Here is a 17047-nt window from a genome sequence, read left to right on the forward strand (position 1 = left end):
TCTGAGGCTACTTTATTTTATTTTGAAGGGGGAACGTCCTCACGTTTTCAGGTTTGGATAGAGGAAACAACACCAAACGAACGATTTCTCTGACTAATTCGGAATTTTGATTATTTTTCAGTTAGTGTCAAGCACGTCAAAATTAAACAGTTTTGCCCCTTCTCCTCGGACTCATCTTAGGCCTCAACCGCGATTTTCCAAGTTTTGTTTTGGCTGTTCAGATTCGTGAAGTTTTTAGAACAGTGCCACATTTTTTTTCTTTTTTTAGTGTTGCCAGATTGAACCAAGAAAATAAATAAACAAAAGTAATTGCTTAAATTTGGCAATGCTTGTAGAAATTCAAACACTAAGAATTTATTGACTCCCAAAGACAACTACACCTTTAAAGACAAGCTGCACCCCCCTAAACTGTTCGGTTTAAAATTTTAGCTTTTTTTGCTGATTTTTCACCTAGACTTATTTTATATAGTTTGACATCCGTTAATACCAAAAAATTGCATATGTTTATAGAGCTTTTATCCATTATAAATTCAAAATCTAATTTTTTTATAGATAAATATGGTTGTTTAAATTTTCACCTATCCTATCAAAGCTTGTTTCAAATCCCGAAGAAAACGTGCCTGTCAGTCCAACAAAAGTAATCTTAATTTGTCATAAGGGGGAAGGGGGGGGGGGGGCTAGTCCCTCATTTTTAGGTCTGAAGACTACTTTCTTCTATTGTTGAGAGGAAACGTTTCCAAATTTTCTGCTTTCACCATAGGAAAATTACTGCACGAAGAGACACTTCAATTATGTTCGGATTTCTATTTTTCTTGTGTTGAACGTGTAGGACATTTAATGTCATAGAAACAACCTGTATATATATATATATATATATATATATATATATATATATATATATATATATATATATATATATATATATATATATATATATATATATATATATATATATATATATATATATATATATTGTTTGATACAGGGTCAGATATTTAGATAATTCATCTAGAAAACACTCAATGAATCTTCCATAGCCTTTCCAATTGCTCACGTTTTCTAGTGTAATAAAACACCTTGCGCCTTGGCTATTCCAAGTCATCGCTGTACCCACCATCTTTGCTAGTACTATTACCCTGGTAAGTGAAGCTATCCACTTAATCCATCTTCCCCTTACCTAATATCACCTCACCACATTCATTTCTTCTCAGTCTAAGTAACTTGGTCTTATTGACATTAATTTCCAATCCTATTGTTGCACCATGGACTCTCAAAACCCCGGAAAATTCAATTTTTAACAGTTTTACCCCATTCATCTTTATAGTTTAATTCTAATAGAGTTTATCGTTCCCATTTAATTTCATTTTCTCCCTAATCTTTTGCCGTGTTCCTTAAGGAAAAGTCCCTAAAGGAATCCGCATATTTGTGTATAAAGCACAACCCTGCTTTATATATGAAATTTACATTTTTTTTAAATTCTTAAATAATATTAAATAATACTTATAAATAATAATAATAGTAATATAATAATAGTAATATTCTAGATAATAATAATTTTTAAATAATATTTTAAAATTTTTAAATTTAAATTTTTTAAACTTCCTAAAAGAGCCTGGCGTATAATTTCAGGTTCTTGTCAGATGATTTACTAGGGACCTTTACTATTGTTTTCAAGTGAGGACTTCGGAACCTTATTAACCCCTGTATTAAGAAAGATGATAAGAGTGAGTGTGGTAATTATGGGGGCATTAGGCTGGTCTCTGTGGGTAGTAAATTAATTAGTATGATGATACTTTCTAGACTGAGATGATGTAGATAAAGTTTTAAGAGAAGAACAGTGCGGTTTTAAGAAAGGTAGAGGATGTGTCGACCAAGTTTTCACTCTTATGTCAATAATTGAGAAGTGCCCGAGTCATCAAACACCTTTAGTCCTCTTTTTTATAGATTATGAGCAAGCGGTCGATTCAGCTGATAGAAGAGCTTTTGCGAAGGTCTTATCCTTGTATGGTATACCAGACAAAATCATTGGACTGATTAATGATATATACGAGAATAACACTGCTGTGGTTAAGGTAGGAAGTGAAGTTAGCACCTGGGTTCGTGTTAATCAGGAGTTAAGCAGGGTTATATTCTATTCCCATTTATATGGATCCTTTTTTTGGACTTTGTCTTAAGGAGCACAGGAAAGGCAATGGGAGACCACGGAATCAAATGGGGAGGAAAAACTCTCCTGGACTTAGATTATGCTGATGATTTAAGCATCCTAGATGAAAGTGTGAGCAAAATGAATGAACTTTTAGAGGTTTTGCGAGTTTCGGGTCTAGAATAGGTTTGAAAATTAATGTTAAGCAGGCTAAGTCACTAAGGCTAGGAATAAAAGAAGATGAAAAGGTGACGTTGGGTAAAGAAAAGATTGATCAGGTGGGTAGCTTCACTTACCTTGGTAGTATTATTAGTAAAGATTTTAGGAGCAGTGAAGATGTTAAAAGTGAAATAGCCAAGACTCAGGGTGTTTTTTCGCGGTCAAAAAATGTTTTTTTTTTTTTTTTTTAATGTAACACTGGGTTTATTTAAAAAAAAAAATATACATCATCGATTCCCTGAAGCATGCTTGTGCGGGAGAAAACCCGCCTGATAAAAAAAAAAAAAAAAAAAAACATAATTAGAGCTCAACTTACCGGACCCGAAAACCTACGAACCTCCAAGCAATACCCAACAAAATTGTAATAATTATAATCATATTCAGCTGCAACTAATGTATGATGTTTGGAGGAATAAGAAGATAGGTCTGCAAACCAAGATTAGAATATCGGAAGCTATAGTGATGACAATGGTCAAATATGGTTCTGAAGCATGGACGCTCGAAAAAAAAAACAAGATTAGGATATTGGAAGTAAGTAAGTATGACGGCACTAGACCCTTAAGGTCCAAACCGGCGGTGCTGATCTCCGTTTTGTGGCCCTTCAGCCAGGAAGTGCATGGGGGGGGGGCTGGGGGCCAGCCATCCTGTGCTTTCGCACACCCTTCCTGCTTACCTTTCCCAGGTTTCTCCCGATACCCATTTAGAGCTGGGTCGACTGTTGGGTCGGATATTGGAAGCACTGTATATAAATAATATAACAGTAATATCACGCCACAGTGATTTTTGGCTACTACATCCTCAGCGCGTAAAAACAGATCCTCCCATTTAATTTGTCATCGGCGGTCCAGTATATATTACCCTGGAACGCATATTTTTCGTTGTTGATTCGAGTTGATTTCGTTGAAATCAACTCGAGCATTATTTTTATATAAAGTGATTCGAAGGTACGGTGGTCAAATATGGTTCTGAAGCATGGGCGCTCCAAAAAGCGGATAAAGATTTGCTAGATGTTTTCCAGAGAAATTGCCTACGGATTGTTTTAGGTACCCGGCTGACTGACCGTATTTCAAACAGTTGGCTCTACGAAAAGTGTTGTTCAATCCCGCTTATTAGTGCTGTGATAAGAGAAAGATTAAGATGACCATGGCACGTTCTACGGATGAAGGATGACACATTGCCAAGGATTGTCCTTTTCGGCCAACTGTCTAGGGCTAAATGGAAAGCAGGTCTTCCGCGGTTGGGGTGGGAGTATGTTGTAAAGAAAGATTGAACGGCTACTGACCTCGTTGATTCTTGTGCTAAACCGAAATTCTGGTTTAATGTCTGGAAGGAGTGTGGTATGCCACGGCAAGGTTTAGTAAATGAAATTCATTTGAAAACAAAGCGAAATTTTGCGAAAATGCTGAGGCAACACCAGGCTAAATCAGTAGCTGAACTATCAAGTAAAGCCACAAGTGAACCTAATTTCGTATGGAAACTGCTCAGAAGAGATAATTCAAAAGCCTCTAATGCTTTCAAAATTACCAGTGACCAGAGGTATGGTTACTTTAAAAGTGAATTTTCCGAGCCTGATCCATCTTTGTTAAACCAATATGAAAGGAAGCTTGAGGGTTGTTTATGCCAATCAACTGATGAGATCAGTTTTATTGTTACTCGATCTGCGGTTACTGAGTGGATTTCTAAGCTACAAAAGAAAGCTTCTCGTGGTGTTGATAGCCTCTGTGCGAAGCATCTAAGATGTGGGTCCCCTCTCCTGATTGAGCATCTGACCTTACTCTTTCAAATATTTAGCATACTTGTAGAAACACTTCCGTATATCCCTAATATCTGAAGCAGTAAGAAGAGACCAAAATGGTGCAAGGAAAAGTAGATGCGGAACAGCAAATACATTATAAACGCTAGCTAAGATACGGTGGTTGAATTTAAACTTTAACGCAACTAGTAAACCGTACGCATTCATAGCTTTTCTGGCAAAAAAAATCTTTCAAAAGTTGACGCGTGGCGCGAAGATTTGACCCAATCGGTGCACCAAGATACGTCAGTGTATCTTGTGCTTTAATAACATGTTCACCTAACTGAACATTTGTCGGGCAATCTGAACGGTGATTGAACACCAGGAACTCAGTCTTACTCTCATTAAATCGAAGACCTATACGTTTATGCTCCCTATCGAGGATTCCAAAATTAGTGTAAAGTTTGAGTCGTTTAATGAAGTGAGAAAAGATTTGATTTATAAATACCAATAAATTTGTACAGAAATATTTAAAAAAAATTTGCTCGTGAAAACTTAGACCATGCCTTCCTCTTCTTCAATATAACAATAGCCGTAATGCCACATATATATAATTAATCTTTGTGCACAATTGCTGAGTCCTCTTGTTGGGGTTAATTGAAGACTTTTCCTTTGGGGTGAATTGAAGACTTTTTTGAAACCAATGCGCATACTCCACTGCTGTAAACGAAGGATGTGAGAAGTTTTAGTTTAAATCGTTCACAGTATCTTATCTAGTTTTCAAGGTGCTTGGAAATTTGTATTTTCTTTTTCAAAAACATATCTTCTCTCTCGCAGAATTTTGTTATTATTCGGTAGCTCAGATTCAGTTTGTCCATTTACCCAATTGTATTTATGAAAACTTTTGTATTTCTGAAAATTGAATTCTTGATAATCTATTTTGAAAATTTCAAAAAAAAAACAAATCGTTATCAGTTCCATTTTGTTAATATTCGTTAGCTGACATTCAGCTTTTTTCATCTATCGAATTATATTTACGAAATTTTCCTAGTATTTTGTAGATTTAATAACGTGTCGAGAACCGTTGAAAAGGAAAGTTTTTCTAATCTGAAAAGATGGCGAATCATATGAAGATGATGGCGTCGTGAAACCTGATGTAAAATAAAATAGTTATAAAAAGGGTAATAAGAAATAAATAGGTAATAATTCGCGAATAATAATAATAATATACTGTTGATTAAAAAAATATATAATAAATATACAATAGGTAATAAATAGTAAGAAAAAGGCAATAAAAAAAATTAAAAGTTATAAAATATTAAAATAAAAATGACTATATATAATTTAAAACAAAATATTTATAAAATGTATAATAAGGAGTAAATAAGAAATAACTCATAAATAATAATAATAACAGATTATTAATTAATAAAATCAATAAAAAATAAATAATAACTGATAATTTGCAATAAAAAGGCAATAAAAAATTAAAAGTGATAAAATATTAAAATAAAAAAGGTTGTTATTGGCGGTCAACAAACTTCATACTATGTTTTATCTCCTCACTGTCTACATAAGATACTACCTTTGAAGTGTCACAGCCAGTTTGGGAGATAACCAAGGACTAGGCATCCCCCCCCCCTTCTAGCTGTGAGAAAATGACACGTAAAATCTTTTGCTGTATTTATCCTTTAATCAACATTTCCCTAACCCTAGAATGGATTAAGAAAAGTCATGGATTTAGACTACACCTTACCTCTCTCTCAGGTTTCTGGTAATAGTATTCTTGCTCAATTCTGATGAAAGAAAACACTTAAATTTACTTTCAAAGGTATGCTAACTAAACGAACAACAAACTAATTTATTCCTTCAATTATACAAAATTAAATATTTTGATTGCAAAAAGGACATTAACCAACAATAAATACAATGAACATATTATACTCGAAACTTATAACGCAAAAACAATAGCCTTAATTTAAAAAGCGAGCCTGTAATTCAACATATTCCTAAGATTAGTACTCCTATAAACATTTTTTCATAACGAGTCTGAAGATTATACCCTTGGGTAGGGTTACTGGGTTTAAACCCTCACTGTGTGAGAGCTACAATTCAATATACAGTTTTATAGTATGTATCAAACGCCATCTGCATAATATACGCCCCCCGCATAAGTCAAAATTTTAGGCAGTTCCTGGAAATGCCAATAGGCTGTTTAAGAAAGTCCCGTCTCCTTGCTTACGCAGCTGGCGAAAGAAGATTGATGAAGAACTAGTAGAAGTACTAGTTCTCGTAATGAAGAGTAAATATGATATGATAATTATATGGTTCTATAATTTATTTAGTGTAATATGATAATTCGTGATAATACCTAATCAATCAAACTATTTATTAAAGTACGCAAGACGACAAATCTTCTATTGCTCGATAGCTGAGATTCAGCTTGACTCATCTACAGAATTAAATTTTGAACTTGCTTTTAATATTTTGTTTAGATTTTTCAGAAACACGTGAAAATAGGAAAATTTTACATTTTTTGTAAAGAAGTGCGTTCTCTAAGAAAAAGTCTGACCATCATAGTTTTGGGTCAATAAATGGATTGGTCTGAAACTAATTAATCCCTGGATATGAATATTTTGTCCATCTGGTGTAATTTAAAGCTGTTGGCTTGACGGAACATCTCATTTTTAACAAGGAATATAGTCTATTAAGCTATGCTTAGTGGGGTATAATTTATCAGATATGTTCGCAAGATTTTTTTTTCTCAGGGGGGGGGGGGAGGCAATAATAAAAATAAACTGTTTGATAATTTGAATTTGAAGTGTCAAGAAATTAGGGAAAATTTAGGATTTCGAAGGAGGCTGGAGCTCCCTCTCTTTTCTTATGGAGAAAGTGAAAAGTCTTATGAGATTTCTTTCATATATCATTTTACGCCCCTTCCCCCCAAAAATGTTCAAAATTCTCTTTTGTGCTTGGTATCACTTGTGTAGAGTCTGTCTTCTATTAAATCTCTGCTCAATTAGAGCCAAAAAAGCCACCCCCAACTCATAATACCAGGTCTCCTTGCCCCCTCTCTCTTTAGCACTGAGTAGAAGTTTCTACTCAAAAGCCCGAATTGTTCTTGGGATATTTAAGATGGACAGTTAGCACTTTTTGAGTTTTGACGTTTAGTATCTTTTCATCTCCTACATGAAAAAGTATTTTTGCAGTTACCTGTAAGGCTCTATTTCACCAGCAAGGTGCTAATAATTTGATATTTTTTTATCAAAAACCTAAAAGAAATCAGTATATATGCGGACCTTACACACAAAGTTGGGAAAATGTTTTGTTGTAGAGACTACCATTTTTTATGAAGAGACATATTCTTTATTTTTCACCGTCGTTTTTTAAGCAATAAAATACGGGAAAGCAAAATTTTACAACATAAATCAATGTTTCAACGAAAAAGGTTAAAGAAAAAGAGAAAGCCCTAACAGAACAATACAATTGAACAAAATATTGGCTCTGTTCCTAGAAGTATTTAGATAAAATAGGAAGCTTCATGACACGTATTCGAGAATGCGTGTCACATTTCTAAATTAGGTAACTCATCCGATTCTCAAAAACCAAGATTGTATCCAACATATTTTACTCATTTATTGCTTTTATAACTGATTAATTGTTTATAATATTATAGGGATTAATTTGGCTCTCTGCCAATAGTGCTACCGGAAATATTTTCTAATGGGGGGGGGGAGTATAAACAGGGATTTATTTTAATCCGGATTTAAATGAAACATTTCTCATTTTCCTCTTTTAATAATTTTTGAAATGTCTTCTTGTTTTCAGAGGGAAGGGGTCCCGCCTCTGGTCCTTCCCTCGTGACGCCCGTGTTGCGTCACAATTTGTAGATAATTTCGGAGACCACACTGCCTTTCCATGACGATAAAATAAAAGTTTAAAATCGGGATAAAATCCTTTTTAATAGACAGTGTATAGAAATTCACAAAAAAATACCAGATATTTTGGTCACATATACAGTGACCGTCATCAGTAGTAAAACTCAAAAGTGATGTTTTACTACTGATGACGGTCACTGCATATGTGATCGAAATATCTGGTATTTTTTTTGTGAATTTCTATACACTGTCTATTAAAAAGGATTTTATCCCTATTTTGAACTTTTATTTTATAGAAAATTTGTGCAATATTCTACAATCATTGCTATGATCTGTTTACGATTGGACCCCCCCTCCCCCAACCATCTAAGTAAGAATTAGAAATGAATATTTACTCTTGCCATGAACTAATCAAACATTTACAGAGGACTGACAGTAAGGATAATCTCGCCATTGCTTTCCTATAGCCACATATGCAAAGGGACGAGATCTTGACCTGTGCCCCCTCATTTATTTTGAGATTACTGTTTTGTATATTTTTCATATAAATTGTCTATTTCGTTTTTTTTTAATCTATTCCCCCTTCCCCCAACACTTTAGTTTCACTTGGGGAACGGTACTTTTTCCTAGAAATAACCCTGATGACAAATTAATTAAATATCTTATTGATACAGATGATCCTAGTCAATTTTTTTGATGATATGCACAGTCCTTCAAAACAGTAGTCTGTCATCTTAAGGGTAGGTTGAGTACTTTTGCCAGTAAGTATGGAATGTCGGCGTTGGACCAATTTTAGTTATTAGCAAACTTCCTGGACTAGGAATGGTGTCTCTAACAGCTGAGCGGCTGACTATATGGCTTGCCCAGTCTTTGACTGTACCCCCTAAAGACTGTAAGGTTCTTCTCGTGGCGTTCGGCTGTTCGTTAGTATTGCGTGCTTTAAGGGGGACGATTCGCTTTCCAAAAAGAGGCGATTGAGGTGTGTAATACGGAGTTGATAGTTTTGACGGTTTTCCGTGGATAAATTTTTGCTGTCCTTGATTTTGAATTTTTTGCTGAGAAATCTGATTAGTATTTATATTTCCCGACGCTTGTCTATAATGCTGATTTGCCGCTTGATTATACACTGCTTGCTTCAAAGAGACGGGCAGCTGTTGGGCACGAGCATAAGTTGCAGGCTGTGTCACTAGTATTTCAGCTCCTGTAATATTTTGAATATTCTGCAAGGAGCTTGTGGTAATTTGAGCATCTTTTCGCTGTACTACTTGCTGCTGTTTGTCACCATTAGAAAAACGGGAGACGCTTAGAGGGGTATTTATTACTGATTGCTCTTTCATATTTTGTTTGTTTATCATTGACTGCAATGGTTTTTGAATTGCACTTTGTAACTGACTAACAACGTTCCTTTGATTTTGATTCTGTAACAAGTTTGTTTTCTGAATATTTTGCTGGTTTACATTTCCTTGAATAGGTATTTGCTGCTGTTTTACTGTTAATTCTTGATTTGGTAAGGCTTGTGAATATTTTTGTTGGACAGAGACTTTACTGTTTGTTGCTAATTGTGACTGCATTACAGGCTCAGTACTTGCCAGAAGTATGGTCTTTGCTGTTACCGTTTTCGCAAATATTTGCTGGCTAGGTCTAAAAATATTCTGCAAGTTATTGACAATTTGCTGTTTTGGCTGATTATTTAAAGTTGGCTGATTATTTTGGATGAACGGTATGGCAGTCTTGCTTGAAGTTTCTGGTGATCTTGTTGAGATGGTTTGTATGCTGCTTGGTTTAGTTGTGACACTCTGGAAATTCAATTCAGTTATAATTTGAGGTTCTATTTGAGCACCAAAAGCTTCGCCTACTTCTAAAACAAGAAGTTCACCCCCGAGTCTATTTATGGACTGCTCAACCTCACCAATGCTGTTTTTAGCGATATTCTCAATAGTTGGATTGCTCGTGGATGTTAAAATGTTCCTAACGTTTGTTTCAGTACCTAGCGTAGTATTATCAAGGTTTTGGATTGTGGAAGTACTGTTTCCTTCTTGAAAATTGTTTAAGAGATAATCTTGCATTGGCGCTTTCTTGTATCTCATACCTGTTGTTTTTGTGGAACCTAATCCTGTTATCTGAATACCTGGGAATTGTTCCGAATTAAAAAATGTGTTTTGATAGAGCTGGTTTGGCTCACTAGATTTATAGCTGTAGGCCTGTCCGTTTTGCGCGGATATGGTGGTTACCGCTTGCTGGCCAGCCTGTTTCAAAATATCTTGTTGTGTGCCTACCGAATTAAGTAGCTTTTGTGACACAATAGGTTGCTGTGCGTTAAAGCTAGCTGATTGCCTGTTTTGTGACGGTACTTGATTTTTGTTTATTCCAGATTGGCTAAATTGGAGTGACTGCTTTATTGTACCTTGTGGCTGCAGCCTTTGGGAAATTAATGATTGCGGTTGTTGTATTTGTTGAAAACCTGATGTAACAGATGGATTTCCAGCCTTTTGGTATTGCTGCGTAAGCTGCTGCAAATTTGCAGATTGAGTGATCTGGGATGTTTTAACAAGTTGAGGGCTCTGAGAAGATTGAATAAATTGCTGTTGGTCCTGGGCCATTCCTGATTTCTGTGGAAGTTGTTGTGAATTCACAGATTGAGTACCTGGAAAAAATTGGGTATACTGGAGAGGTTCAATAGATTGTTGAAGGTTCTGATTTAAATCAAATTGCTGTGAAAGTGATTCTAAATTTAGAGTCTGGGTTTTTTGTGAAGGCTGAATAAACGGTTGTTGATTCTGAATCAGCCCAGATTGTTGCTGTTGAACATTGCCAATATTTGTTTCTGTAGAAACTCCTTGAACTTGACTTTTCAAATTATTTGTTGCCGTTATTTGATTTGGCTGCAAGGAGTAGTACCCGGAGTTAAAATATTGACGCAAATCTTTGGGGGTTTCTTGCTCCTCTTGCTGGTCAACGCTTTGCCTCGCTTGTGAGTAACTTCCCTGATTAGAGAAAACGCTTTGCCCTGTTTGTATTTGACTGGTTGTTGCATAATTAGATAAACTTTGAGCTGGTAGGGTGGACCCAGTTCCCAAAGGGCCTGTTTGGGAAGAATGATGAGTAACAAATAAATTTGCGTTTACTGAGTAAAAACTAGGCGCTTGGCTGCAGTCAGAATTGAACCACCAGTCGCAGACGAAGAATTGCTGATGAAAAGTGGTTCCGTTTGGGCAGAGAAAGGAAGCCATCCTGTCGTCATAACAAATGTGGAAAGCCTGAAAAAGAGGTATTGAATTATTTTCTGTTTTCTTAGCACCCTCTTAAACTGGATAACCTCAATGCCACGCCTAATGGTTTGACATTTTCAAACTTCTGAAATAACTGCCAAAAACTATTTGGTAAGCTGCTCTCAGAGGGTGGGTCTGCAAATCAATGTATATTTAATCTTACTTTGATTCTTTTGACCTAAATTCTTTCTCCGATTCTCCATTTGAGAACAACTTTGTAAAGGGTTTATGGAGATTACCTCAGAAGTGTGAAAATGGCAGAAGCGACTTTTAGTTGTGGCAGTGATGATGCATAAGGTGTGTTTAAACCCTACTAACAGAAAAAATTACCAACAAACACGTTTTCACAGGTAACAGACGTTTTCAACCCCGATTGTTAATGATTTCTATAAAAAACAAACATTCGTTGAAGGAAACTATTATCAGATTTAGAGGGCAAAATTTCTGAGAATTAAAAAAAAAAAACAGTACATTTTTGTGTTGACAAATACTTTGGGCTGATTATTATGCATCAGGCCACACTGCCGAATCTGGGTGCGTCTTGATTGGTTTACCGTTTATAATTTCCTGCGTTAATTTCATAGGCGAATGAAGACATGGGTTAGAATTTTCGCTTCCTAAACTCAAGAAAATGTACCAGAGATATCATAACGATTCCGATTTTAAATTTTTAAAGAAATTTTAATATTTTAATAATTAAAATATTTAAGAAACTGATTAAATAAAGACAGTTGAGAGAACGAATTACTAAAGTCCTTATAAATAGGAGAAAATGGGGAAACATATAGCGTTGATTTTTTACTTCAATGTCCAGATTATGCAAGGTGAATAATTTCTAAGATCTTTTAATGTTTCTTAACGTGTTTGAGCGTCAAGACTCTACTGAAGCATAGAGTTAGTATAGCCATAATCAAATTGGCTACGAAAAAAACAATTTAGTGCTTAATGTTTTTATGCTTTGTGCTATTTTTCACTAAAAACTCTTTAAAGAATTGCCTATCTAGGTTTAAATTTATGAATAGATAAATTCGATGATGCGAAAATCTGGCAAATATAAAAAGTGGGGACTTAGTTGATTTGACATCTAAGCTAAATTGAGGTGGAAATTTTTACTGATGAGATTCAATTTAAATGAGGCACCTCGAAGAATAAATCGAATCAGGCCATGCCAAAACCTAACAAAATGTAACAATTGGACTTAATCAATTTAGCATATGAGTCAAAATGAGGAGTTTAAAGTAACTCTTGCTGCGACTCAGACAACTAAGAGCCAATCACGCCTGTTATGGAGGGATGTTTGGAGGAAGGGTAAATTGTCTTCAGTGTCTTTGAGAAGTTGAAGATTAAAAATACGGTTGTTTGTGAAATACTGTCGTATATTAAATATATAAAAATTTCAAAAAACTGAAAAACACTAACCGAATTTAAGAATTGGTTTGCTCTTATCTAGGCTGCTAAAGGGAATAAAAGGGGTAGCACTAAAAAAAAGGGATTTTAAACTCTTCCTATTGATTTTTGACCATATAGATTTTTATGGCACTCATTTCATGCCTCCCAACATTTTTCCTCCGGAAGCTGCACAAAAACTGATTTTTTTGGTGCTATATTGGACTTTATGATCGAGTTATCAAGACAAATTTACCAAGAGCACGTAGATATGATCTTTAAAATGAGCCGTTAAACGTCTCTACGAAGTCGAAGTAGACTGCTATCTCTGTAAGTCAGTCCATTTGTTTAGAAATTTACTTTCAAATAACAGTTTAATTGGGACAAATCCTTTTATTTGATAATGAAAAAACAAAAATTATGTGGATATTTCGGTCACATATACAGTGGCAGTTTCCAGCAGATCGGTGTTGTTTCATTGTTAAATAAAAGGATTCGTTCCAATTGAACGGTTATTTGTACGTCATGGAAAGGCAGTGTGGTCTTTGAAAATACCTAACATTTACTAGGGGGATGGGAGTAAAATAAAATAGGGGGATAAAATTTACTAGGGGGATAAGAGGGAGGCTGTAAAACTCAGGTTCAGGATTTTCGACAATGGAGAGTATGGCAATACACTTTTTTTTGCTTCGTAGCCTTTCCGTTCTTCCAAATATGGCACCAAAAGCGTTATTTATGTTGCCATATGACACTTTATGACGGTGCTGTCAAGGCAAATTTATAAAAATAACGTAGATATAAAATTAGCGTTTGAATGAGACCTTAAACAGCTTTCTATGATTTTGCAGCAGGGGGATCTAGGATTTTGTAGGGGGGGGGGCAAAATAGGTTGATCCGATAAACTTGCGTTAGGAGCCGGTTTAATTAACGCAAACTTGAGTTAATTAAGTAAATTACACTACTTTAGACTACGATAGGGGGGCGCACGCCCCCCTTACCCCCTGGATGTGCCACTGTTTTGCAGTAGCCTGCTAGTTTTGTTGGTCAGAAAACGATTTATAAATATAGAGGGGATTGTCAAGGGGAATATATAAGAGGGGGACTGTGAACTTTAGGCTTAAAATTAACTTTGATGAATCCTTTCATTCTCCTAAGCCTTTCAATTCCATATAGGTGCCCAAAGTGCCATATGGTGTCATATGGTGTCGACTTAAAATTAATTTTGATGAATCCTTTCATTCTTCCAAGCCCTTCAATTCCATATAGGTGCCCAAAGTGCCAAATGGTGTCATATGGTGTCGACTTAAAATTAATTCTGATGAATCCTTTCATTCTTCCAAGCCTTTCAATTCCATATAGGTGCCCAAAGTGCCATATGGTGTCATATGGTTAGCTTTCAAATGAGCCCTTAAACAGCTGTCGATATTGTTTGAGTGCCCTGCTAGAGGCGACGAAGAAAAAATTAAAAAAAGAAGACTATTCCTGTTTAGCATCTGTGTTTGCCCGTGAAAGGCTTACGACATCAGCGATTCTAATGCTCCACTTTTCATTTCGATCTGACACCATTGTCAAGGGGCTTAAGGCTCAATTTCATAATTCCCATAAATTTGTTTTTAAAAAAATACTGTACTATTGTTGTTAACAGAAATAACAGTTACCATTCCTGAATCAGCTGTGAGTAGTAATTTTCCCCCCCAGCTAGTATTTTTTTTTCAAAACGTGCCATCAAAATTATATTACTATAGCCCGTAGTTTGCTCTTTACTAGGTAGTAGCTAGCGATTCAACCTTCATACCTATTTGAATTTTCTCTTTATTATTTAGGTTTTCAAAATCTCTTTAACAATTTTTTCAATTAAAAGTAGAGAGAAGTAAGAACCCGAGAAGACCAAAATAAAGTCACATAATAGCAAAATGTGCATCAAACATCTTTTTTTAATTTGTGAAATGCTACAAATGGCTTATTCCTGAATCAGCTACAGATGGCTATGTTTTCTCACAACACCCTTTTCAAAATACGTTTTTAAACTTAAAAACCACAAAAAGTTAAATAATAAGGGATTAATCGAAGACAGTGCATTTTTTCTAAGCCTTAAATGAACATTTCGGCTCTATATACAAGGGCTGTCCTCAGGAAGCACATATTAAAAATAAAATAAGACTTACAATAAAACGCAATCAATAAAACTAAACTGTAAACATTAAAATAGTCCCAGAATCGTTACTTCAAGGAAGTTCAACCAGGACTCAATTTGTTGCTATTGCCGCAACCATGATTCCAGTCAGAATGAGCTATTCAACAAAAATTCTTACGCAGATGCAAATTAACGAGTCAACCAAGCTGGTTGATGTAAAAATCTAACAAAATGTAGAAACTAGACTAATTTCTAAATTAGTCTTAGGTCCACATTTTTAAGTCCACATTTTAGCGTCGAACCCAAAGTGAGGTGTTTAAAAAGGTTCTTACTGAGGTGCGTGTTTAAGAGTTAATCACTTTCGTTGATGCAAAAATCTAGTCAAAGCATAAAAAGTAGACTTAATTGATTTGGTATATAAACCAAAATAGGGAGAAAAGGGGGTTACTCATTTTGAAGCTCTGGCACCATTGATGCCTTTCAAATTTATAAATTGAGAGGGTAGAAAAAAGGTTCATCTCCCGCGTTTGATAAGTACATTACTTTTGAGTATTTTTTTTTAATTAAAAACAAGTTTAATACAAATATTTTTTTTTCTTTTTTTGCATGCTGACCAATGGTTTGCACAATGCTTGTGCACAATGGTTTGTGCAACGCAGGTACCAATTTCCTGATTCTCTACTTTATAATAGAAAGCAGCAAAATTTAATCAACCTAGAAAACAGAACTTGAAAATTCACAAATCAAATGGGTTTGTTCTATTTTTTTTTAAATATCAGAGCCCTGCACTGGCTCCTAAATCGGTATGTCTAATAAAACACGCCCTAATTTTGTCTAATAATATACAAAAGGGAATTGGTCTGATTAATAAATATAATTAATGATTCAATAATCAGTAAGATCAGACACAGAAAAGCAGAGTTACTCAAAACTTGTTTGATGTTTAGTGGCTTTAGATAATCTTAAAAAAACAATCAATTTTTAAAAACTTTTCTTTCTGGCATACGCTTAAGATATAATATGATCAGGCTACTGAAACACATTATGTACAAAAACCAATGAAGTTAAACCGCACTCTTTATGTAGAAACATAGGTCTATTTCCGACATTTTGCAAATATCCATTAAATGTGTTAAAATTCTAATCGCTAGAAAGATGTCTACTTCTCCATTATAAATCTAACTATATTATCATCTTTAATGGAAAGAACAGCCTGTATTTAATTATTAGTAAGCCCCCATCATCAAGAAGTATTTTAATATTCTATGTGTCAAGCTGCAGGAGAAATTTTCTCCATTCTAATAAGAAATAAAATTTGCTGGAAATGCAATTTCTGTCTCCTTCACTACTTATTTCTATTCTTATCAGAGCCGATGTTATTGCTAACTTGTCGTTTAATAATTTCTATTCTGAGGGGGCTTTAAATCTTTTCTCCTTATTTACAACGTTCTTAGATAGCAATTCGGCCACTTCTAAAAATGTAAAGGAACTATGAGCAGTGGTCTTTGAACCTTTGCCGTTTTGAAGTCGGTTTTAACAGTAAAAAAAAAAAAAAAATAATAATAGTCAAGAATCAGTGTCACTCGTACAAACAAAGGACTTTAGTAGATTTTAAGCATTAAAATTTAAAAAAAAACAATAAAAATGACAAAATTGTTTCTGTGGTGGTGTAATATTTTTGATCCCTGCTTGGTAATATTAGACTCAGAGTACGAAATCAGCTGCAGCAGTATACTGCAGGGCAGACACAAGGGACTTGGTAGTCAATAATCCAATAAGTACTCATATGCATACCAAAATGGAAAAAAAGATCTTGAGTTTTATCCTTGGTCTCCCCTCATTTATGTAAAATTTGGTATTTTTATGATCCAAAAATAAAAAAAGAAGCTAATCAAGCCATTATTAATTGCCAATTATGCAAAAAAGAACGAGTCTCCTTTTTTTAAATTGAAATTCGTAGATAACCAATCATTTACAAAATAGCAAAAAACCATATTCAAAGAAAATATAGCCATTCTATACTTTTCTTTCCTTAAGACGATACTGTACCGCAAAGGATAACCCTATTCTGTCCGTTATAAACTTTTTTAATTTGTGTAGCTAAATTATTTGGAATTGATTGGGCAGTCTTGCATATCTTATGCAGCTTGGATAAAAGATCTAAATAAACGACAAAAAACTAGAAGCTGATGGCTATTTCCCAGAAATCTGGGAAAAATAATTTAACTTCTCGCGTTTTGTGCCGGAAATAGAAAGATCCGGATGAAAATTACATAATCAGAAATT

General features: G+C 34.7%; 1 protein-coding gene across 1 annotated transcript in view; it reads right to left on the minus strand.

Moving 5' to 3' along the window:
• Positions 1–8348: 8348 nt before the first annotated feature.
• Positions 8349–17047, minus strand: part of LOC148939647 (uncharacterized) — a 59406-nt gene continuing 50707 nt past the window's right edge. The window contains exon 4 of the mRNA XM_089107265.1: positions 8349–11229. Within this exon, the coding sequence (XP_088963391.1) occupies positions 8707–11229 (2523 nt within the window). The 3' untranslated portion in view covers positions 8349–8706. The remainder of the gene's footprint in view (positions 11230–17047) is intronic.

This window comes from Artemia sp. Qi Xiang Cuo, chromosome 21, assembly GCF_049724085.1.
Source record: "Artemia sp. Qi Xiang Cuo chromosome 21, ASM4972408v1, whole genome shotgun sequence".
NCBI lineage: Eukaryota > Metazoa > Arthropoda > Branchiopoda > Anostraca > Artemiidae > Artemia > Artemia sp. Qi Xiang Cuo.